The sequence below is a fragment of the Scyliorhinus canicula genome, chromosome 3 (genome assembly GCF_902713615.1).
Source record: "Scyliorhinus canicula chromosome 3, sScyCan1.1, whole genome shotgun sequence".
Taxonomy (NCBI): Eukaryota; Metazoa; Chordata; class Chondrichthyes; order Carcharhiniformes; family Scyliorhinidae; genus Scyliorhinus; species Scyliorhinus canicula.
The window spans coordinates 201,650,329-201,675,056 of NC_052148.1; the positions used below are offsets into that span (position 1 = coordinate 201,650,329).

The 24,728-nt window shown below is 47.3% G+C and overlaps 2 protein-coding genes across 2 annotated transcripts in view; one reads left to right on the forward strand and one right to left on the reverse strand.

Moving 5' to 3' along the window:
* LOC119963224 overlaps positions 1-24,728 on the reverse strand; it is a 105,684-nt gene that overhangs the window by 26,849 nt on the left and 54,107 nt on the right. The window contains exon 3 of the mRNA XM_038792000.1: positions 637-673. Coding sequence (XP_038647928.1) covers positions 637-673 — 37 coding nt within the window. The remainder of the gene's footprint in view (positions 1-636; positions 674-24,728) is intronic.
* On the forward strand, positions 17,497-19,900 carry LOC119963223. Its single transcript, XM_038791999.1, has 2 exons — positions 17,497-17,916; positions 18,019-19,900. Exons 1-2 carry the CDS (start codon positions 17,545-17,547, stop codon positions 18,766-18,768), a joined length of 1,122 nt encoding a protein of 373 aa, XP_038647927.1. The 5' UTR covers positions 17,497-17,544; the 3' UTR covers positions 18,769-19,900.

Sequence of the window (24,728 nt, forward strand, 5' to 3'; positions counted from 1 at the left end):
AGAAAGGCAGAAATACTTGCACTTATCCAGCACGCATTTTTATCTCTCCTGTTTTATTGGTAGGTTCTCCCGACTGGGACAGTGAAGGATCGGTTGCTATTCCTCATTGGCAGTAATTATCCAACAATATAGAAAGGTGATGCCACCATCAATTCCCTCGAAGACACGCGTCGAAGTGAACAGTGGTTTTAATCAACTTACAACTTTGCCTGCCTGCGACTGGTACAATACTGAAGGCGGTCCCGCAGGTCTGCTGCTCTTATACTTCCTACAAGGGGCGGAGCCCGTACATGCTCCAACATCTCCCCCTGTGGGTGAAGCCACACAATGGCCCATAGATGGAGCCCACAGGGTTAATAACATAGTATAACGTAATACAGTATACTGGTGAATTAACAGTATTTATACATTCACCACAAAAGGAAAGGTAGGTCCCACAGCAGCACAAGGGCCCACTTGTGTGCATACATCCACCAGTGACTGTGCAACAGAAAACACCAGAATCAAAGAATCATTTACAACAAGGTGAAACTGATACTTTGAATATTTTTGTTACTAGTCTCTGAAAAAAGCCTCCTGTCAGCTTAATGAACGGTTTCACTTTATGTAAAATGTTGAAAGTTTAAAACCCCATACCTGGCTGGATTTTCACTGTCAACTTCATTGTGTAGTTCTGAAAAAAAACATTTGTACATGTTTCGTTAAAATACATTTTCGAGCACAATTCTGAAGAAAAACTACTTGTGTTCATAGAGCGATTTTCATGCCCACCGGACGTCTCAAAGTGCTTCACAGCCAATGAGGTACTTTGGAAGTGTAGTCACTATTGGAATGTAGGAAACTAGGCATCCACCACCCCCAATGTCATAATGACCAGGTAATCTGTTTTAGTGGTGTGTGGGTGCGGGGGGGGGGGGGATGTTCCAGTCCCACAAGGGTGGGACACGAGAATATGGAGAGCTGCCAAAATTCAGTTGGCGGGGTTGGAATATCCCACCCGTTGACTTCCACCATCTCCGCACTATTCGCCAAAGGAAAAACAAGTGAGTGAAGTTACACTAAGAAAAGGGTGGCACAGTGGTTAACACTGCTGCCTCACAGCGCCAGGGACCCAGATTTAATTCCGGCCTCAAGTGACTGTCTGTGTGGAGTTTGCACATTCTCCCCGTATCTGTGTGGGTTTCCTCCGGGTGCTCTGGTTTCCTCCCACAGTCAAAAGACTGTTAGGTTAAAGTCCAGTGCAGGTTAGGTGGATTGGCCATGCTAAATCATAAAATATACAGTGCAGAAGGAGGCCATTCGGCCCATCGAGTCTGCACCGGCTCTTGGAAAGAGCATCCTACCCAAGCCCACACCTCTACCCTATCCCCATAACCCAGTAACTCCACCCGACACTGAGGGAAATTTTGGATACTAAGGGCAATTTAGCATGGCCAGTCCACCTAACCTGCACATCTTTGGACTGTGAAAGGAAACCGGAGCACCCAGAGGAAACCCACGCACACACGGGGAGAACGTGTAGACTCCGCACAGATAGTGACCCGAGCCGGGAATCAAATCAGGGACCCTAGAGCTGTGAAGCAATTGTGCTACCCACCATGCTACTGTGCTGCCCCTTAGTGTCCAAGGATTAGGTGGGATTACAGGGATAGGGCAGGGAAGTGGGCCTAGGTTCAGGTACTCAGTACAGACCCGATGGACTGAATAACCTCCTTCTGCATTGGAGCGATTCTATGATTCTATTAAGTGTTGGCCAAGACACCTGGGAGCACTCTCGGGTCTTCATCAAAATAGTGTCATGGGATCTTTTATGTCTCCCCGAAAACGCCTTAATTTAACTTCTTATCTGAAAAACAGGGCGTCCAATAGTGCAGAACTCCCTCAGCTCTGGAGTCTCCATCTGTCCAAAGTTCTGACTTTTTGTCCTGTAAAATTTTATCAAATAAACCCCAACCCCGGAACTTATAAAAAAAAATAAAATGAGTAAACTAATTGAAAAAAATGAATAAGCCCCCCCCCCCCCCACCGAACTTGTAAAAAAATAAAATGAATAAAATAAATTAATAAATGGATAAAAACCACTACAGAGCTTGAAACAAAAAAGCTGCAACCGTTTTAAAAAATAGCGGGCGCACTGCGCATGCGTTCCCGATTATCAGCGCGCATGCGCAATGCGGCCAAATTTTTTTTTAACATGTTCTTGGCCGCTTGCAGCGGCATTATGAAAGGCCGAATGCAAGCGAGGATTTGCGCAATCGGGAGCACCGCGGACAATGGCTCCGCGACCTTCCCAACACCCGCCCGCGAGCCACCCCCGACTTTGAAGAACACTGCCATAGACAGACATGGAGACCCGCTACAACAACTCCCATGCAGCGACCAAGGGCATGATTGAGCAATGCTTCGGCATCCTGAAGATGCTGTTCACAAACCTGTTCCACTCTGAAGGGCCCTCCAGTACAGCTTGAGTAGAGTCTCTGACATCTTGGTGACCTGCTGCGTCCTCCAAAATATTGCCCAGTAGATGGACGACGTGCTGGAGGTGGAGGATGAACGTCAGTCCTCGGCTGGCGAGGAGAATGTAGAGGAGGGCTGGGATGGGCAGGAGGTGTGGCCCGGGCAGGCATGGGAGGCTGCATAATGTGTGCGCCTGGGTCAATGCGTACACAATGCTCTAATTGCCTCCAGGTTCACCGACCAGGACAACCCATCCCACCCCACTGACCACCCCCCCTCCCCCCCGCTGACCACCCCCACCAATGAACATCCCCATTGCGCCACTCACCTCACCCCCTCACAGCACCCTCCTTAATTCCTATCTGCCTCACTACGGGGTGCTGGCCTTGGTTTGGCAGTAGCAGCAGATCTGGCCAATGGGACGGAGGGTGATGACCACACGGTCTGTGATGAGCTCTGATGCTCCGCGCTGTTTGACAACTTCTTACTCCTGCCGACGGTGGCACATTCCAGACCTTAACAACTTCCCGGTCAGACAGAAGATACAGAAGAAGTCTCAGGCCCATCAGAAATCAGCGTACGACACTCACGCCATGGAATTCCCCGAGCTGGTCCCAGCTGATCGAGTTCGTGTACAGCTGCCTGACGGCGTCTGATCCGCCAAAGCTGTGGTGGTCAAGCAAGTGGCCCCGAGATCGTTCCTCGTCCGCATGGCTGATGGCTCCTTCCTACGACGCAACAGGCGGGCACTGCGCAGACTTCCACGCCCGCCACCCGACCGTGAAGTCCCACCTCACACACTGCTGCCTCCAGATGCGCCCTTCCACGAGGTCACCGATCTACCAGCAATCCTGTCGACCTCTGCGACCACCGCATTGGCGGCAGTCCCGCCCATGCAAGTGCAGGCGGCCCCTGATCCACCCTTCAGGCGGTCAACCAGAATTCATCACCCGCCACAGAGACTAAACTTATAGACTGAACGTTTGCACAACTTTGTTACCTCATCGTTTTGACACCTGTAAATATTGTTTTTTTACTGTTTCATCTGCTCTATATCTGCACTAGCGACACCTTCCCATGTATATAAGTCAATTTTAGCATATTCTGTATATAGACACGTACATATACACATCTTCACACACATACACCTTACTATTTATTATCTGAACACACACTTTGAAAAAAAAAGGGGTGAGGTGTCATCATATACATCCAGGTATATGATGGTGTGCAGACAGGCAGTGATTGACACACAGGATGACCAGTGAGCACACAGAACACAGCAGCCAATCACCAGACAGGACACGACCACTATAAAGCCAGAGGGCACCAGTTTTCCCGCCCTCTCGGGATCCAGCCTCTAAGACAGTCGAAGCTCGTGAGCATAGCCAGTGCAAATACCATGTGGTAGTCAGTAAGTCTGGTCAGGCGAGCCTCAGGTCTCCAGTCAAGTCAGCATAGTGTCAACCCACAATTAAGCATGTAAAATAGTTAGATGTTAAATAAAATCGTGTTGCATTTCATCAAGTGTTGGAAGTCTATCCCTCACTACACTGCGTGAAACGCAGTCCACATAGACCCAGCCTACCCAACACATCAACGCGGAAATGGATATTTAAATTAGTTTAAATGCTCACTTAAATATGTCAGTGAGGGCGTAAACCTGATTGTATCTGGTGCCGCAGGCCGGGAGCATCAGGCTTCATTCGACACCCATCACAAACCCTGTTTAGGGCCTCAGCGGCTATTCTGTAGGAGTAGCAGGAGGGGCGCTGGGCGTATCCTGGGCAGCAAATTGTCCCCTCGTCTCAACAAAGAGACAGTGCAGAACGTCTGCCACACAATAGCACCCCTTGAGCAATGTGGCTGTGAAGGTCACGGCAGTCGTGATTTCTAATGCCATGGGATCATTCCAGGTTTTAACCAGTGGCCTATGTAAGATCTCGGAATCATCAGCCTTCAAGAGAGGTTACGGTTGCTCTGTATGCCCAGGCCTCTGAGTACATCAACTTTAACCTTGACAAGGCACATCAAGATGTCACGGCAGCAGGATTTACTTCCATTGCTGGACTGTCACAGGTCCAGGGGGCAATCGATGGGACAAATGTGGCCCTGAGAGCACCGTGGCATCAGGGAGCACCCTTTGTCAATCGCAAGAGGTTCCACTCCCTGAATGTGCAACTTGTCTGTGACCACCGCATGGTCATTATGCACGTCTGTGCATACTTCCCTGAGAATGTGCATGACAGCTTCGTCCTGGGGCGCTCGCAGATCCCTGGAGTCTTTCAGGACCAGCCCAGGTGTCCAGGGTGACTCGTGGGGGACAAGGGATACCTGTTGAGGTCCTGGCAGATGGCGAGGCCTCAGGCCGAAGCGGAGACCCCGTATAACGTGGATCACACTGCCATCGGTCAGTTACAGAGCAGTGCATTGGCATCCTGAAGTTGTGCGTCCATTACCTCGGCCGTTCTGGGGTGCAATTCAGTGCAGCCCCCGGGGGGGTTTCCCGCATTGATATGGTGTGCTGTTCCCTCCACAGCATGGCACATCAGCGGGGCAACATGCTGGAGGAGGATGACGAGGGACATGATGCTTCCTCTGATGAGGAAGAGGACCAGGATGGAGTAGGGCATCTGGAATGAGCTCCAGAAGCCTCTGCATCATCTTGAGCTGCCAGTCCTGGAAACCAACTATTGTTTGAACCATAGTGTTGAAGCATCAGAAATGGTAGTCTGTGTTTGGACCAAGCTCTGGAGCCCCTCAGTAATGGACCTCTATGTCTGAACTATGCTCTCGAGGCCCTCAACCATGGTCCCAGAGACTGAGCCATGCCATGGAATCTGCACTCATGGCTCAGACATTGTTCTCAAGGCTTTCCTCTGTGAATGCCACCCTTGAAGTGTTGGCCTGGGTGCCATGCAATGTTGGCACCATCTCGTGCAGCTGAAGGCTTTTGGACTCCTCCAATCAGCCTTTCAGTTGCAGAAATGTCACTGATGTCCCCTTCTCTTGTGCTCGGCTTTTGCATCTCTTGCAGCTGAGGGAGGAATTTGTTCAGATGTATAGCACCTGGCGGGGGCACAGCTGAGTCCTTTGCCTGCCTGACCGCTGGTATGTTCTTTACTCCACCTGATGTGCATCAGAGGCAGTATGTTGCTAAGATTGCCCACTGAGGTGCTTGTCTCTGCGTTGGTGGATGGTACGTGTGATCGCTGTGATGCATCTTCTATGTCCTCCCCGAAGATCTCCTCTGAGGTGCTGTCAGGGCTTGAAAGGAGGGCGCTGCTTGGGGAAGGCCCGGGCTCAGCAGTTGATGTTCTTCAAAGGCAAGGGACATGTTTTAGTTAACGGCAAGGTCAAGGGTTTGAGCACTGAAAAACTCACTTGGGACAGGGACTGACTCGGGCAAGCCTGCATCTGTTTTCTCTCTTTCATGCCTGTTATAGGCTATCTCCTCCTGCAGTAAACATTGTGAGCCGGGGGCGTGGAGTGTCGGAGGTCAAGGACAACTGGAACTCATGGGAAATGCGCATCGGCAGAAAGGGGTTTTGGTGAGGAGTGCCAGGAGGGTTTGAGGATGATGCTGGGAGGTTGGGTGGTGGGAGGCAGCAAGTTGGCAGCAAATGGATTAGAGGTGTTATTATTGGGGAGACAGAAGGGATGAATGCCAAGAGGAGACAAGAGGCACTCAACGAACCATTCACCTTTTTGTCACATTGGACCCCCTTCCTCCTGGCACTAACTGCTGCCGCCGATGCCTTCTAGGCAGGACTGGTCATGTTGCTCGGGGCCTCCTGCAACATGTGGGTAAATGATTCTGCTCCTCTCCTCTACCTTCACACTAGTCTGCGAGCGACCATCCCCCTGGCTTGACTGAGAGTGAATGCTGAAGAACTGTTTAAATGCAGCACCCCCTTAGAAGCTTAAAATAGAGCGATAATGGGGACGATTCTCCGATCGCGGGACTAAGTGTCCGCGACGTCGTGAATGCCGTTGCATTTCACGACGGCGCAAAACGGGTGCGGGGACGACAAATTCTGTCCCCCACGGGGGGCCAGCACGGCGCTGGAGCGGTTCACGCCGCTCCAGCCACCCTTCTCGGCGCCAAATGGGCACCACGCCATCCCGTGCATGCGCAGTTGGGCCGCACCAACCCGCACATGCGCGTGGGACTTCTTCAGCGCGCCAGCACGTACGCAACATGGCATGGGGGGTTCAGGGGCTGGCCGCACAACAAGGTAGGCCCAGGGGGGAGAGGCCGGCCCGCCGATCAGTGGCTCCCAATCATGGGCGAGACCCCATCGGAGCCCCCCCCCCAGGGATGGAGCCCCCTACCCCTCCCACAAGCCGCCCCCCGACCCTTTGCGCAGAGTTCCCACCGGCAGCGACCGGGGTGAACGGCGTCGGCGGGACTCTGCTTTTTCCGCGCGGCTGCTCGGCATCTGGGCCGGAGAATCAGCGGTCCCGCCGATCTCAGCGGCCCGCGGCCAACGCTGCGTCAAACGCGCCGGCGCAAATGGTGCCGATTCACCACACCTCGGAGAATCGCGCGCTGGCGTTGGGGCGTCGTGGCACGGTTGCGGCGATTCTCTGACCTGCCACGCCCAGAATTCCTACAGTGTAGAGGACGTCAATTGGCTCACTGAGTGTGTACCAACCCTCTGAAAGACCTACCTACCAAGGCCAACTCCCCGCCCTCTCCCTGTAACCCCATAACCCCACCTAACCTGTACATCTTTGGACACTAAGGGACATTTTGCATGGCCAATCTAACTTACCTGCACATCTTTGGATTTATTGCAGTGCTTAGCTGAACCCCGGGGCAAGTGAATTAGGCGCCTGGTGACTAAAGTGTGGATTTTCGCATGGGGGAAAAACATTTGACGAAGTGGCTCAAAGTTGAGATCCGGATCGCACCGACCCTGACGCGAATCGCACTGAACTTTTGCTCTGCAAATACATCTTTCCCACATTTTGGAAAATTCCACCCGCGAACTCCAGAAATGCTGCCAGACCTGCTTTTTTGTTTTTATTGCAGATTCTCAGCATCCGCTGTATTTTACTTTACTTCTAAAAGTGTTTCTTTTTTGTTCTAAGAGAGCATATATTTTGTTTTTGTCAAACCAGTTCTGTTGGCGATGATGCTTAAAGCCAATGGTCTGGGTACTGGAGTCTAGTGCAGCTGACTGTATTTGATCCCACTGTTCTGGAATTGAGTTGGATGTGTAAAAACCTTGCAGATCTGTCATCAGCTGGGCCTGGAATTCCTTTCTTCAGCTGTAAGGCTGAGACATTCATCTTTTTCCTCTTGAAATGTTCGACCTTGTGATGTCTTGTTGCTGGATGGATGATCGCAAATCGAAGAAATTAATGATCTATCCAGCAAGCATCAGTCCCCACTTGGATTGAATGATACAGACATCTTTGACTCGAACAATTACATAATCCAGGAGGTGACAATGCTTTGATCTAGCCTGCTTCCATGTAGTTATGCATTTGTCCTTCAGATGGACAAGGGGAGTTGTTATAATGAGGCCAGGCTGAGCACACTTTGACAACTGGAGGATAACATTTGCATTGATTTTCCCACTTTGTTTTTCCCAATGATTTTGCTTCAGTCCTTCGAATCACGGCCAACACTGGCATTAAAGTCTCCCAGAGGAGGAACTTTCCTTCTTTCAGGATGGCAGTGAGGATTTCAACAAGGTCAGAATAGAACTTTTCCTTTGCATCTTCATCGGCATCAAGGATAAGGGCGGAGGCACAATGACGGTGGCATATTTTGTTTTACTTTCACCAGCATTAAAATTAAATGATTTGAAGATTTTGATTGCTTGCTGTCCTGCCAGGGACAGAAGTAAAGCAATTCTTCTTTAGATGGGCAGCATGGTCAGCGTAGGCTTGGAGGGCCGAAGGGCCTGTTCCTGTGCTGTACTTTTCTTTGTTCTTTGTTCTAGCTTCTGGTGCAGCACTTAAGTCGCGAGCTTCTACATAGAGTTGAAACTGTTGTTTGAACAATTTCCAATTCAAATTTAAATTACCAGTAGTCTTGAGATGTCTTGGTGCTTGAACTTGGTCCAGTGAAACGTTGTTTTTGTTGAAGTTTTCTATGTTGCGATGACTTCTATTGTCGAATAATTGATTCCAATTTTTTTTCCTTTTTTCTATTCTAAATATTTACTTGTCTTTCTTAAAAGATTTAATCATTCCGATAACATGTTATATTTTAAATAACTCCTGGTAGAATGTTACATTACCTATATACTTCTGATAACATGTTATATATTTCTCTTTGAAGCAGCCGAGTTGATGAAATGACCAATAGTCCTCTTGTAAAAGATGAACTATTTAATGAGTAATATAAACAATAGTTGCGAGTCCTTTGCACTCAGTACTCAACTAGGAAAAGAAATAAAATACAATACAGATAACTGACTAACTATACAATGTAATTATAAAATATTTATAACTTGTCTCTCTCTAGCTATTCTATGTCTTGTCTGTTCACTGCCCTGGATCACACTCTCTGAGAAAGAGCGGGAATTGGAAAAAAATAATTGGATACTCAAAATTTATTTTTAAAAATAGTTATGGCGAAGTTCGATGAACATTGTAAAATGCAGACCAATTAGATTGTAGACCGACTAAAATTTTACAGAAGAGTTCAATAAGTTGGTGAACCGCTGAATAATTTCATCACAGATCTCAAACTCTTTGCTAAAACATGTAACTATGCAGATCTACATGATTCACTTGTCAGAGACCCAATAGTTTGTGGCATACTTGATGACTCTGTCACAGAAGCACTCATTCGTCAAAATGATTTAACTTTACAAATCGTGATTGACAAATGTATATCCGTGGAACAGACCATCAGTCAGTATATAGCATTTTATCCCAAAGAAAAAAGCACAAATCTCTACCACGAGGCAGAGAAAATGAAAATGGTGTCGCACGCAAAGCAGAAGACTGAGGAATGGAAGCTACCCTTCGCAAGCATTTTTGAGCTCTGCGCATGCGCATTACGCAAAGAAATGCGAGACGTCGAAGAAGTCTGCGCATTCGCGTTACCCACAAATATGTCATGATGATTTGGAGTTGGGGACCAAGGGCAATGTGTCCAAGTTTGCAGATGACACTAAGGTGAGTGGTAAAGCGAAAAGTGCAGAGGATACTGGAAGTCTGCAGAGGGATTTGGAAGTGAATGGGCTGGGGTCTGGCAGATGGAATACAATGTTGATAAATGTGAGGTTATCCATTTTGATAGGAATAACAGCAAACGGGATTATTATTTAAACGATAAAATATTAAAGCATGCCGCTGTTCAGAGAGACCTGGGTGTGCTAGTGCATGAGTCACAGAAAGTTGGTTTACAGGTGCAACAGGTGATTAAGAAGGCAAATGGAATTTTGTCCTTCATTGCTAGAGGGATGGAGTTTAAGACTAGGGAGGTTATGTTGCAATTGTATAAGGTGTTAGTGAGGCCACACCTGGAGTATTGTGTTCAGTTTTGGTCTCCTTACTTGAGAAAGGACATACTGGCACTGGAGGGTGTGCAGAGGAGATTCACTAGGTTAATCCCAGAGCTCAAGGGGTTGGATTATGAGGAGAGGTTGAGTAGACTGGGACTGTACTCGTTGGAATTTAGAAGGATGAGGGGGGATCTTATAGAAACATTTAAAATTATGAAGGGAATAGATAGGATAGATGCGGGCAGGCTGTTTCCACTGGCGGGTGAAAGCAGAACTAAGGGACATAGCCTCAAAATAAGGGGAAGTAGATTTAGGCCTGAGTTTAGGAGGAACTTCTTCACCCAAAGGGTTGTGAATCTATGGAATTCCTTGCCCAGTGAAGCAGTTGAGGCTCCTTCATTACATGTTTTTAAAGTAAAGATAGATAGTTTTTTGAAGAATAAAGGGATTAAGGGTTATGGTGTTCAGGCCGGAAAGTGGAGCTGAGTACACAAAAGATCAGCCATGATCTCATTGAATGGCGGAGCAGGCTCGAGGGGCCAGATGGTCTACTCCTGCTCCTAGTTCTTATGTTCTTATATTCTTATGACAACATGATTATGTGTCAAAGGTGTGGCAACACCCACTTAAGGGGAAACTACCCTGCTTTTGGTAAACGCTGTTTAATGTGTCAGCAGTTAAACTATTGTGCTTCACAGTGTCAATCAGCCGCTATTTACATTCCTCCTGCACACAAAAAATATAAAGTGAGGGCTGTGGACAAAACAGAAGAAATCAACACGCAGGAAGATTTCACGGAAGATGATAATATTTTCTCATTAGAAAATACTTTCTTCGTTGGTGTAGTTGATTCGTCCATCAAGAATAATCTACAAGCAACAAGGATCATCTTAAGCAACAAAGTCAGCTCATTAAGAATATGAGCAAGATCTTCAAGCAACAAAAGATCAAAGAGTCAATATCGTTAACAATGAATGAATGACTACTGTGTACATGAACACAATTCCAACTACTTTCAAACTGGATAACGGCACCTTGGCGAATCTCTTGAATTCCAAGGACCTATCCAAGAGAAAAAGTCATCATGAAATTAGAATTTAGAATTTACAGTGCAGAAGGATGCCATTCGGCCCATCGAGCCTGCACCGGCTCTTTGAAAGAGCACTCTCCCCAAGCCCACACCTCCACCCTATTCCCACACCCCAGTAACCCGACCCAACACTAAGGGCAATTTTGTACACTAAGGGCAATTTAGCATGACCAATCTACCTAACCTGCACATCATGTGGGAGGAAACCGGAGCACCCGGAGGAAACAAACGCACACATGGGGAGAACGTGCAGACTCCGCACACACAGTGACCCAAGCCGGGAATCGAACCTGGGACCCTGGAGCTGTGAAGCAATTGTGCTAACCACCATGCTACCATGCTGCCCGATTATACCTCCAGAATGCTCATTGTGTGATTGCAATGGCAATTCCATTTTCTCGCATGGTTCGTGTTACCTGAGTGTCACAAATAGGGACATTCAACAACAAGTAAGGTTCGAGATAATCAATGATACTCGTTCATCTTTACTTGGAGCTCAAGCATGCAAAGATTTGCAGTTAATACAAAGAATTTTCCTGAATACCTGTCAATCAAATGCACTCACAGATGACATTCAGCAACTCTTACAGGAATACCCTGATGTATTTCAAGGTATGGGCACATTATCTTTTCAGTACAAAATTCAACTGAAGAAGGATGCCAAATTGGTAATCCATCCACCTAGACGTGTTCCTGCTCCTCTTAAAGACAGACTAAAGGCTAAATTGTCAAGACTGCAAGCTCAAGGTATCATCTCAATGATTACTCAACCTGCTGACTGGGTTAGCTCCCTCGTCTGTGTAAAAAAGCCCTACAGGTCAAATAAGAATCTGTATGGATCCAATGGATCTCAATCGAAGTATCAGGAGAGAACATTATCCTACACCGAAGAAAGAAGATATTACTGCAGAGATGGCCAATGCTGGAATATTTACCAAGCTTGGTGCGTCTCAAGGTTTTTTGGCAAATGCAACTAGAAGACTCCAGTAAACGTCTCTGTACTTTTAATAATCCTTTCGGAAGGTATTGTTTTAATAGAATACCTTTTGAAATCATATCCATTTCCGAAATTTTTCAAAGAACAATGGAATAAATGACCGAGAACATAGAAGGAGTTTGGGTTTATGTTGACGCCATCATCGTCTGGTCAATAACACCTGAGAGCATATCAAACTTTTTTGGAAAGTTTGCAAAGGAATTCATGAATATGGTTCATTTCAAATCTATCGAACAGAGCAACTGCTCTACGCCAACTGATAAGAAAGAACACAGAATTCATCTGGACTGAAAAACATAATGAAGAATGGACTGATTTGAAACAACAACTGATACAAGCTCCATGCTTGTCATTTTCTGATCCTACAAAACCTACCAAAATTTCAACCGGTGCTAATAAATATGGCATAGGTGCTGTTTAACCTTAACAAGACCGTTTCAATAATTGGGTTCCTATTGCCTATACATCAAGATCCATGACTAACACTGAGTGTAGGTATGCCCAAATTGAAAAGGAGTGTCTAGGGTTGGTCATGGGGATTTCCAAATTCCATGACTATGTTTATGGTCTACCCAAATTCACAGTAGAAACTGACCATCGCCCACTAATACACATTGTTATGGTCCAGGGTTTAGAGAACCCCAAAGTGTATCATGGAGTTCACCTGACCCACAACTTTTAATAGATTGTGGTATGGGGAGCACATGGCCCACTCTACAGGTGTGGTACAGCAGAAATGCAAAAGTATCTTTTAAAAGCAAAACAATGTTTATTCTATGAACTCAAGTTAACCTTTTAAAAACATACAGTGAACATATTAGCAACCTTCAATCCAAATACAACCCCCAAAGAATACAACACTAAGTCATCCTTAATAAATTCCTAAACAATATTCAGAAGACAAAAGACCCTTTTAACACAAAGGTCAGGTTTAAATTCGCTATTGAGAGCAGATACCACGTTGGAATCAGCAAATGGACATTCATCAGCTTGCAGAGATACACACACATCCTGCTGTGATTTCAGCTTCTCCAAAACTAAAATCAAACCAAACTCACCCTGTAGCAAAAAACCTAAAGCGAAAGTAAAAAGCTGACAGACAGCCCAGCTCCACCCACTCTCTGACTTCACTGCAGTAATAAATACCCATTTCTTAAAGGTACTCTCACTACAGATATTTATACACACACCTATTTATAAACACCCATTTCTTAAAGGTACTCTCACTACAGATATTTATACACACACCCATTTATAACACCCATTTCTTAAAGATACTCTCACATGACAACATTATTGAACAAAACTTGAATGCCATGACTCCCAGACTTCAACATCTGATGATGGAATTAAGAAGATATGATTTCATACTGAAATACACACCAGGTAAAGAATTAGTAATTGTTGATACTTTATCCTGTTCAGTCAACACTGAAACTCTACAACATATATGTCAAACTCAAGGATTTGGCCAGCGGTGGAATTATCTTTGGCCCGCGAGATAATATCTAATTACTTTTTTTTTAAAATTTAGATTAGCCAATTATTTTTTCCAATTAAGGGGCAATTTAGCGTGGCCAATCCACCTACTCTGCACATTTTTGGGTTGTGGGGGCGAAACCCACGCAGACACGGGGAGAACGTGAAAACTCCACATGGACAGTGACCCAGAGCCGGGATCGAACCTGGGACCTCAGCGCCATGAGGCGGTTGTGCTAACCACTAGGCCACCGTGCTGCCCTAATAATATCTAATTAATATTAAAGCTGGCCCCAGCAATTGAAGCGCCTATGGCGTATGATATGGCGGATGCCGAGTTTATTCAGGTATAGTGTGAATCACAAAGTGTTGGCCTGTGGAAAAATGTTTTCATTAGAAATTACTCTGGAAAAGCTCCAGATAAAGCAATAAGAAATAAATGCAACTAATTTTTTTATTTATTTAATATTTAATGTTGTTTTTATAGGAAATAACCTAAGCTTTATTAGTTCCAGGTTCAATAAGTTCATTTCAATACGTTTTGCAAAAAAACATTGAACCAGTCCGGCCCTCGACTTGTCCCGATTTTTTAATTTTGGCCCACGGTGTATTTGAGTTTGACACCCCTGCTCTACAAGAAGAATTGATCAATGATGTTGATTTAAAATTGCAACTATTCAGAGAGTTACTTCCTGTCTCTGATGTCAAATTTAATCAAATTTGCATTGAAACACTGAAAGATGCAACTTTAATGAAAGTCATACAACATCTTCAACAAGGATGGCCTAAAGGTAATTGTCCTCAATATCAACCCATTCAGTCAGAACTGACTATTGTAGACGGTATACTGCTGAGACAAGATCGCATTGTGATTCCACAAAGCATGAGGTCTGAAATGCTTTCAAGACTTCATGAGGGTCATTTCCGCCGTGCCAGACAGCCTATCTATTGGCTAGGTATCAACAATGATATCTCGAACATGATATCATCATGTTCAACATGTCAGTCACATCAAAATCATCAGTGCAAAGAACCAATGCAACCACATGATCTAGTAACATCACCATGGATCAAGGTGGGTGCTGATCTTTTTCACTTATTTGGTCAGGACTATCTCGTAGACATTGGCTATTTTTCCAATTTTCCTGAACTAGTGAAATTGAACAACATCACATCCAAGAATGTCATAAAGGCATGTAAGGAAATATTTGCCAGGCATGTTATTCCTCGTATCATTATGTCTGACAATGATCCTTTTTCTCAAGTCATGAATGGCAAGATTTCTCATTGAAGTACAATTTTCAACATGTTACTTCAAGCCATCATTTTCCACGGTCAAATGGAAAAGCAGAGAAAGGTGTTCACATTATGAAACAGCTACTTAGCAAATCAAAAGATTCGCAATCTGATTTTTATATAGCTTTACTCAATTACAGAACATCACCTCTGTCAACAGGATTATCTCCATCTCAAATGTTATACAACAGAATGTTGAGGACAACTTTACCTCAGTTACATTTTCCTGATCCTGAACAACATTGTATTGTGAAGAGAATACAACAACAGAAAATGAGTCAGAAAAGATATTTTGATCTACATTCGAAAGAATTGTCTATTCTATCTGAGGATTATACTGTTAGATTAAGACTTCCTGAAGGAGGTTGGTTTAACATTGCTCGCATAATTAGGCAATTTTCTCCAAGATCTTATCTGATAAGAACATCAGATGGAAACGTTCTGAGAATAGAAGAGATCTACTTCAAGTCACAGATACTGCAAAGATTTTTCATGATCTTGATTTAAACCAGACAATTTCAAAACAAATTGAACAGCAAATGCATTCAAATTTGATGATCAATAAAGACATTAAAACTTCATCATCTTTGACGTAAAGAAGATTGACAAGGAGAAGAAGACCCAATCGTCTGAATTTGTGGACTTTTTCATTGTTTACACTGCATTTCCTATGCAAATTTTCTTTTTAATATTTCAAGAAAATGTTAAAGAAAAAAAGGGGGATGTAGTGATCTCTGTATATCAATATACATGATCAATGTATGCAAATGCAGTACAGTCATTTCCCCACACTAGATATCTCAATATCATATGACATAAGAACGACTTTCCCACACTTTCTGAGTGACTGTGATCCAGGATAGTGAACAGACAAGACATAGAATAGCTAGAGAGAGAGAGAAGTTATAAATATTTTATAATTACATTGTATAGTTAGTCAGTTATCTGTCCTGTACTTTATTTATTTTACTAGTTGAGTACTGAGTGCAAAGGACTCACAATTATTGTTCATATTACTCATTAAATAGTTCATCTTTTACAAGAAGACTATTGGTCATTTCATCAACTCGGCCGCTTCAAAAAGAAATATATAACATGCTATCCGAAGTATATAGGTATATAACAGTGCCGACCACCACCTGATATACCGTAGCATGTGTGTCATGCACACCAGATAGTGCCCCAGGAGCCTCTTCAATAAAGTAATTTGATTTGATTTGAGTTGATTTATTATTGTCCCATGTATTATTATACAGTGAAAAGTATTGTTTCTTGCTATACAAACAACGCATACAGTACAGAGGGAAGGAAGGAAAGATTGCAGAATATCATGTTACAGTCATAGCTAGGGTGTAGAGAAAATATCAACGTAATACAAGGTAGGTCCATTCAAAAGGCTGATGGCAGCCGGGAAGAAGTTGTTCTTGAGTCGGATGGTACATAACCTCAAACTTCAGTATCTTTTTCCTGACGGAAGAAGGTGGAAGAGAGTCTGTCCGGGGAGTCCAATCATTGGGGCAACGCATTGGGAGCTTACTTTGTTGTCCCATGCTGACCTCTGCTTCTGCGACTGCCCGCCTTCCCACCCCGCTGACCAGCGACAGCGAGGGCCTGAGCTCCGGCAGGCCCCCTCCAGCCTTCCCCTCCTTCTGCCGGCTGTGGCAGCACAAGAGGTCCGCTGCTAGTGGCCTGTGTGTACCCAGCCACGGCAGGCAGTTTGGACAGTGTTGACATGTGGTGCAGGGTGGGGTGCGCACGGTTTGCTGCCAGGTGGGGCTCGGGAGGGTGGAGCGAGGGCTGTACCAGGGGCATGGAGCTGGTGACTCACCCTGGCTGGCCTGGGGATTTGCCCATCCTCACCCAGCACTGCCTACTTGTCTGCCTGGTGGGGTCTGCAAACGGGGGTGGGGGGGGGGGGGGGGGGGGAGTGAGTCGGTGCTGAGTGTGGGGTGGGGTGTGTGGGACAAGGGTGGTGCCAGAACTAGTTATTCAACTGGGCTGCTCTGAGGAGGTCATGCAGCTTATAATGGCACTGCTCTCCAGTCTTCCCAGTGGGGCCCACTACCTCTGCCACGTCCGCCCAGACCTGGTTGATTTTGGTGGGTGGCAGCCTCCTTCCCACCCTGGGGTACTGGGTGTCTCACCTCTCCTCCATGGCATCCAGCAATAGCTCGAGCTCTGTGTCCGTGGACCTCGGGCCCTCTATCCATGGGCCAACATCTTGGCAGCAATGACAGTGTGTGGGGAGCAGAGCGATTATATGCAGCAGCAGCTTGCCAGGCTCTGGAATGCAGTTCCCGGCTCCAATGAGTCACACAGCAGCGTGCATTGGAATTGCACTAGTACCACGTGGTGTGAGTGCTGCCACATTAGCATGTCCTGAGTGACTCCGGCAGTCACGCCCCCTTCAGGACCGTGGAACACCTCCCATTCAGTCCTGGTGTCTACACTCAGTCTCTCAAACAGAGAACTCTGCCCCTTGTTCTTTGCTTCCTGAATTGATTGTCGAAATTGGGGAATTGTGGGTCCCTGTGACATCACACTGTCGGGTATGATGCTGTTGTGACAGAGTTCCGTGTTGTCACGGTACCCACCATGTTTGTTTACGTTATCCCGCATCACCCGTTTCCATAGTTACCCAGTTTAACTAGCTGTTGACAGAATGTTTACCATTGATTTGGTGTTCTACCTGCCAACTGCTCAGACGGAAAACGATTGCTAAGAGTGAACATTATATCCAGGCACTCTGAACAATGATCGTGACTACGTGGATTGTATATTGTTGGGCAACTGGAAAAATACATGGAGCAGTTCGTTACGTTTCGATCGCAAGGACTGATGAAGTGAGAACTGTCGGAATTGAAGAAAATATCCCCAGTGGAGATCAGGCACAACGTGTCAATGGACAAAATACTTCAGTTGCCGTTGTGTCTGTTCAGGAGACCGAAGTTGGAACCGAACAGTCAGACGCTGAGGATGAAGAGGAGCTGAACCTCCAGGCCCTCATGTCAGAGATCAACGGTCAGCTGCTGTGGAGGAGGGCGATCCTGGTCACCAGCGTACAGAATGACCAGCACGATCTGGGAGTTTCCCTGGAGACCAGTGAAGGTGTGAAAGACTGTCAGATGATTGACTGGACAAGCAGCTCACCTGAACCAATGATTGAATCACTTACTCCAGCTGTTAACCTTGATGACATTGATTGCCAAATTGTGAGTGACTGTCAGATGATTGAGTGGACAAGCAGCTCACCTGAACCAATGATTGAATCACTTACTCCAGCTGTTAACCTTGATGATATTGATTGCCAAATTGAACAGGAAAATAGCGTCAATGGCAATAGTAATGATGAAGACAGATCTGCCGGTGAAGTCTCCTCTGTTGCCATCGATGATTATCCAGAGGACCAAGCCTCACTGCTCAGCAACACTGAGGCAGCCACTGTGGACAATACCCCAGCTGGAGCATTTACAAATTTCCCAGATGATGATGAAATGGACAGCAGCGATCTAGAATCCTCGTCGGACACTTGGAGCTTTAAGTCCACCGGATTTTTATTTGTGCAATTCTCCAGCAGCAGTGAGAATGACTCACTGCTGAGCAACACCGAGAGAGCCATAACGGACAATACCACAGCTACAGGAATGGACGTCAACATCGACCTGGAATTGCCGTTGGACTCAGACACCTGCAATTCTACCGGACAGTTACACAGGCAGTTCCCAAGCAACACTGAGAGTGAGCAGTGTTCAGCAGCCACTCCCTCAAATCTGAGACCATTACTGGAACATTCTGTTGAGAGAATGCAGTCGTGGCTGGCTGACAAATCAGCTCAAGTGAAGAAAGAACTGCAAAAAAGTCAAGTCGCTTCAAACACCAGGAACATCGTTGAACGCTCGACAGTTCGCGTCAGAAGCTGGAAAGCCGAAATTGAAGAGAAGATCCGCAGGCGACTGGGCCGAGGACCGAAAAATTAAACTCATCAGAGGCTCAGACTGGAACGGGGAAAAGCCAAACAGGGAAGTTATCGTGAATTTATCTCTCTTCTTTTCGAGCACTTTTATGACTATTGTAAATTTATTGTATTTGAGGAATGTTGCCTGAGTATGGAATCTTGGCAAGTTTGGTGAGGTTTTTCCTGTTGGCTTTTTGTGTGAGATCGAGATTGGTATTCACCCAGACTTAATTGGTCTTTTTTTGGCCTTAGCGAGTTTCTCCCCGGTCAAGGCCTCAATTTTTTCATCAGTGGAAAACTGAACTCGGCAGCGAGACTGGCTCCTGGATTAGGCCGCCATTCTGAAAGGGTGCACAGGTGTTGATGTGAGTTTGAGGGTCTGCCACCACTCCCCCACCGATGGGCAATGCCACACCCCGCTGATAGTGGCATTGCCCACCACCCGCACCCTCCACCTGAAATGAGGACATCCCGTGAGGGGTCGCTGAGGGACCCCACTTTTCAGGCCCCACTATGCCCCTTTTCAAGCTCCCCCCTTTTCATTACCCTCCCCTTCACCACCCCAACCTTTTTGAGGGTCTTCATACCCCCTTCACACCCCACCTTTCATAACATCCCATGACCCCTTTTCATGGGCATGGCCCTGCTCAGGCCCTGAACTTTGGCAGTGACAACCTGGCACCTGGGCACCCTGTCATTTCCAGTCTGGTACCCAGGCAGTGTCCCTGGCACACTGACAGTGCCAATTTGGCACTGCCAGGGTATCTTAGTGCCAGGTGGAGTGCCAGGTATTGCCCTATCCAATCTGGATGCTCCAGTGGACTACGAGACAGCCGATAGCCATCATGACTGGTCTCTGCTTGTGGAGACCAGTAATAATTGGCACCAGGTGTAGGCCTCGCTGGTGCGGTTGGTGACTACCGGGAAGCGGGTGAGTGCGGCGTCAAGATGGCAACTCATATTTACATGAGTCTAATGGGGAATTCTTCATGGGGAGCTAAATTAGTACTTTGCTTCTGTCCTTACAAAGGAAGGCATGAATAATGTACATTAAGTTCAGAGGAACACCAGTTTCAATGAAGAACTGAAGGAAATTAATATTAGTAAAGAAATGGTTTGGGGGAATTTAATGGGATTGAAGGTGGATAATTCTGCATGGCCTCTTAATCTCAGAGTACTTAAGGAAGTGGCCCTAGAAATAGATCTATACATGGTCATTTAGCAAAATTCTTTGGATTCTGGAACGGTTCCTACAGATTGGAGGGGAGCCGATATAACCCTGGTATTCAAAAAGGGAGGTAGAGAGAAAACAGGGAACTATGGACCGGTGAGCCTAATGTCGGTAGTAGGGAACTTGCTACAGTCCATTATCAAGGATTTCATAGCATGGTATTTGGTAAGCAGTGATATAATCAGATAACGTCAACTTGGATTTACAAAAGAGAAATCATGCGTGACAAACCTACTACAAGTCTTTGAAGATGTAACCAGTAGAATTGACCAGGGAGAACCGGTGGATATGGTTTATTTACCTTTCAGAAAGCTTTTGACAAGGTCTCACATAGCAGAATACTATGTGAAGTTAAAGCACATGAGACTGTGGGTAATGTCTTGAGATAGATAGAAAGCTGGTTAGCAGACAAGAAGCAAAGCGCTGGATTAAATGGGCCTATTTCCAACCCTCCACAGGAATCTGTGCTAGGACCCCTACTGTTCACATTATATATTAATGATTTTGATGAGAGAACTAAATATATTGGGTGGGATTCTCCATCGATTGACGCCAAATCAGGAAATACAATTGGCCAGAGAATTGCATGTCAACCGAAAATATGGAGCTGGATTGTCCATTTCTGAGACGAAGTTCTGAGCCGGCGTGGGAATAGCGGTGTTTTACTGTGCCACAGTTCAGGGATGCTGAGCTGGAGAGTCTCAGGGATGCCATGGAGGAGAGAAGGTGGACCCTGTACCCCGGCCCGGGAGGAAGGCCACGAGGCGCCACCGTTCGCCATGCCTGGGCACAGGTGGCAGACGCAGTTAGCGCCATGGGCAACGCTGTCCGGACTGGCCAGCAGTGCCGGAATAGACTCAGGGCAGCCAGGGTGAGTCGGGAGACCCGCGTCCCACACACCTGTAACCCTGCCCCTCCCTGGGGTACGGCCGCCCCCCACACTGCCCCACATCCCACATGTCAGCACCCATGCCAACCACAATGGCCGGGTGCCCTGGCCACTGAGGCCATCGCCTACCCAACCCCTGGGCTGCATACGTCGGAACATCTAACAGTGTCGTTGTATGTGTTTCACCCTCTCCCCAGGAGAAGGCTGCAAACAACCGGTGGGAGTGGGAGATAGAACATAGAACAGTACAGCACAGTACAGGCCCTTTGGCCCTCTATGTTGCGCCGAGCAATGATCACCCTACTCAAACCCACGTATCCACCCTATACCCGTAACCCAACAACACCCCCCCCCCCCCCCCATTAACCTTACTTTTTTTTAGGACACTATGGGCAATTTAGCATGGCCAATCCACCTAACCGGCACATCTTTGGACTGTGGGAGGAAACCGGAGGACCCGGAGGAAACCCACGCACACACGGGGAGGACGTGCAGACTCCGCACAGACAGTGACCCAGCCGGGAATCGAACCTGGGACCCTGGAGCTGTGAAGCATTTATGCTAACCACCATGCTACCGTGCTGCCCTTTTGATGGAGGGGGACCACCAGACCTGCGGCCCCTCAGCATACCCGAGCAGAGGGCAGCCCAGGGGAAAGGAAGGTCACCAAGGTGGAGGTCGGCCGTGGGTGAGCAAGTGAGACCCTGCGTAGTTGCGCATCCCCATGACACATGTGTGGACACAACTCCCACACCCACCCTCGACCCACACCCCCCTCACCCTTCTCCCCTCACCCCTGTTGTACCTTCTAAACCACAGTGTGTGTCTTTAACCCGTAAACGGTTGACAAATGACCATACAAGTTGTTTAATACGGTAATAGTTTATTACACGCACACAAACTGAACACACAAATACAAGTCCACTCTAAATTAAACACAAGAATAACTCCACATCCAGGTGACTGGCAAGTACAGGGCACATATGGCCTTATCTGGAACCCATTGTCTGGCAGTGCTGGATGTCTGTTGCTGGTCGTCCGTCCCCGGCTCTGGTCCCTCTGTGGATTGCGTGGATGTTTCTCTCCTTGGCTGGTGACCACCGCTGTTGCCGTCGGCGGCGAGAGCACGAATGGCAGAGCATATTCCAGATGCCAAATGGCCCCCTCCTGCGTTTATCCGCTATGTCCCGAGGCATCGTCCGTGCTGCTGCCTTTGTATATTTACAAGCTACAGCCTGCTGTGTCCATGTGGTGCCAATGTCCCATCACTCTTTGCGGACGGCCATTTCAGAAGGACACAGATCCCTCCTCTTGATCCTTAAGGCGAAGCGTGGTGGATCACACACTCGGAGCAATACCTTCCCTGCATCCCCAGTCACCTGTCCGTCAGGCAAGACTCTGGGCGAAATTCTCCCGAAGGGAGTCAAAGTGCCGACGCCGGAGTGAAAACCGGAGTGTTTCACTCGGGCGTCGGAGGCCGCTCCTCGCCCCCTATTCCCCCCCCCCCCCCCCCCCCCAGGGGGCTAGGAGCGGTGGCGCGTCAATCTCGTGCGCCGGGCCTTGACGCTTGCGTCAAAGCGGCGCCGCCTGAATGACGCGGCCGGGGCCGCCTGAATGATGTCACCTGCGCATGCGCGGTTGCCGTCTTCCACTCCGCTGCCCCGCAAGACATGGAGGATTGATCTTGCGGGGCGGCGGAGGGAAAGGAGTGCGTCTTTCAGAGATGCCGGCACGACGATCGGTGGGCACCGATCGCGGGCCAGACCCCTCCTGAGCACCCCCCTGGTGCTCGATTCTCCCTCCGCCCCTCACCTGCCCCACATGCAGCGGTCACGCGCTGTTCACGCCGGCAGCGACCAGGTGTGGTTGGCGCCGGCGTGAACCGGTCGGGTTCGGCAGGCCGTTCGGCCCATCCGGGCCAGAGAATCGCCGCTCGACTGGTGCGGCAATTCTCCGAGCGGCCTGTCGTTAATCGCGACACGCGTTTTGGGGGGGGGGGGGGGGGGGGGGGGGGTGGGTGGGTGGGTGGGAGAATCGCGTGCGGATGCCAGGGCGGCGTGGCGTGATTCTCCCGGCACTCCCGCAATTCTCCCACCCGGCATGGGGTCGGAGAATCGCGCCCCCTAACTCTACATGCACAACTCCCTACGACATAGTACATGAGTAACACAGACAAATATACATTACATAACAGACATAATATGGTTAGAAAAATGGAAGTGTCCGTACTGTGAGATACAATTGGCAGTCTAATGTAGAGGTGGGAAAATATCGTCAACCTAATACAAAAGTGGAGAAATACTTGTCAGTACAAACTGAAGAACAGGTTGGCCTTAGGAATTTACAGTTCTACAAACGTCATACACAAGACAACCTGGATACTCAATGCTAAACAAGTATGAGACCCCGGGACCAAAGAGAAAATGCTGGAAAATCTCAGCAGGTCTGCCAGCATCTGTGGGAAGAGGAAAGAGCTAACATTTTGAGCACAGGTGACTCTTTGTCAAAGCTAAAAGACAGGGAAAGTGGAAAATATTTATACTGTGGAGTGAGAATGAAAGATGAGTCATAGCCACAGAAACCAAGGGAAACCAGGTGCTAACGTCCACAGAAACCAAGGGGAAAGAGTGCTAATGCCAGTCCCCAGAGAGAACAAAAGGTGTGAAAGGTTAAACAGCAAAGAAACAAACATCAGAGGGTAAACTGTGACAGATGTAGATGTCGGGGGAGGGGAAGGGGGAAGCAAAGGGGAGAAAAGGTAAGGAAAGGTGGATAAGATTGGGGGGGGGTAAATATAAATAAAGTAAAACAAGAATAAAAGAAATGGTAAAAGAAACTTAAAATGAAATGGGATGAAAACAAATGGGTCGAGGTGGGGCTGATCATCTGAAGTTGTTGAATTCGATGTTCAGGCCGGAAGGCTGTAGTGTGCCTAACTGGAAGATGAGATGTTGTTCCTCCAGTTTGCATTGAGCTTCAGTGGAACATTGCAGCAGGCCAAGGTCAGACATGTGGCCATGGGAGCAGGGTCTTGTGTTAAAATGGCAAGCAACGGGAAGGTCAGGGTCCTGAATGAGCACAGACCGAAGATGCTCAGCAAAGCGATCACCCAGTCTGTGTTTGGTCTCTCCGATATAGAGGAGACCACATTGGGAGCAGCGAATGCAATAGACCAAATTGGAAGTGAAACGCTGTGTAACGTGGAATGAGTGTTTTGAGTTGGGATGTTAAGCATGGAAGAGGTAAAGGGGCAGGTGTTATACCTTCTACAATTGCATGGGAAGGTGCCATGGGTGATGGGAGAGGTACTGGGTATGGTGGAGGAGTGGACTAGATTATCCAGGAGGGAATGGTCTCTGCGGAATGCTAACAGAGGGAGTGAAGGGAAGATGTGTTTGGTGATGGCATCACACTGGAGTTGGTGAAAATGGTGGAGGATTATGCTGTGCATATGGAGGCTGGTGGGGTGAAATGTGAGAACGAGGGGGACTCTATCCTTATTAAGGGAGGGAGGGGAGGGGCCGAGGGTAGTGGCTTGGGAGATGGACCACACACTGTTGAGGGTCCTGTCCACAACTGTAGGTGGGAAATCATGGTTGAGGAAGAAGGAACACATTTTCGAAGCACCATTTTGGAAAATGGCATAATCGGAACAAATGCGACAAGAGGTGAAGGAGCTGAGAGAAAGGGATGGAGTCCTTACAGGGTGTAGCGTGCGAAGAGCTGTAGTCCAGGTAGCTGTAGGAGTCAGTGGGCTTGTAGTGGATATTAATAGATAGTCTATTGCCGGAAATGGAGACAGAAAGATCAAGGAGAGGAAGGGAAGTGTCTGAGATGGACCAGGTGAAAGTGATGGAGGAGT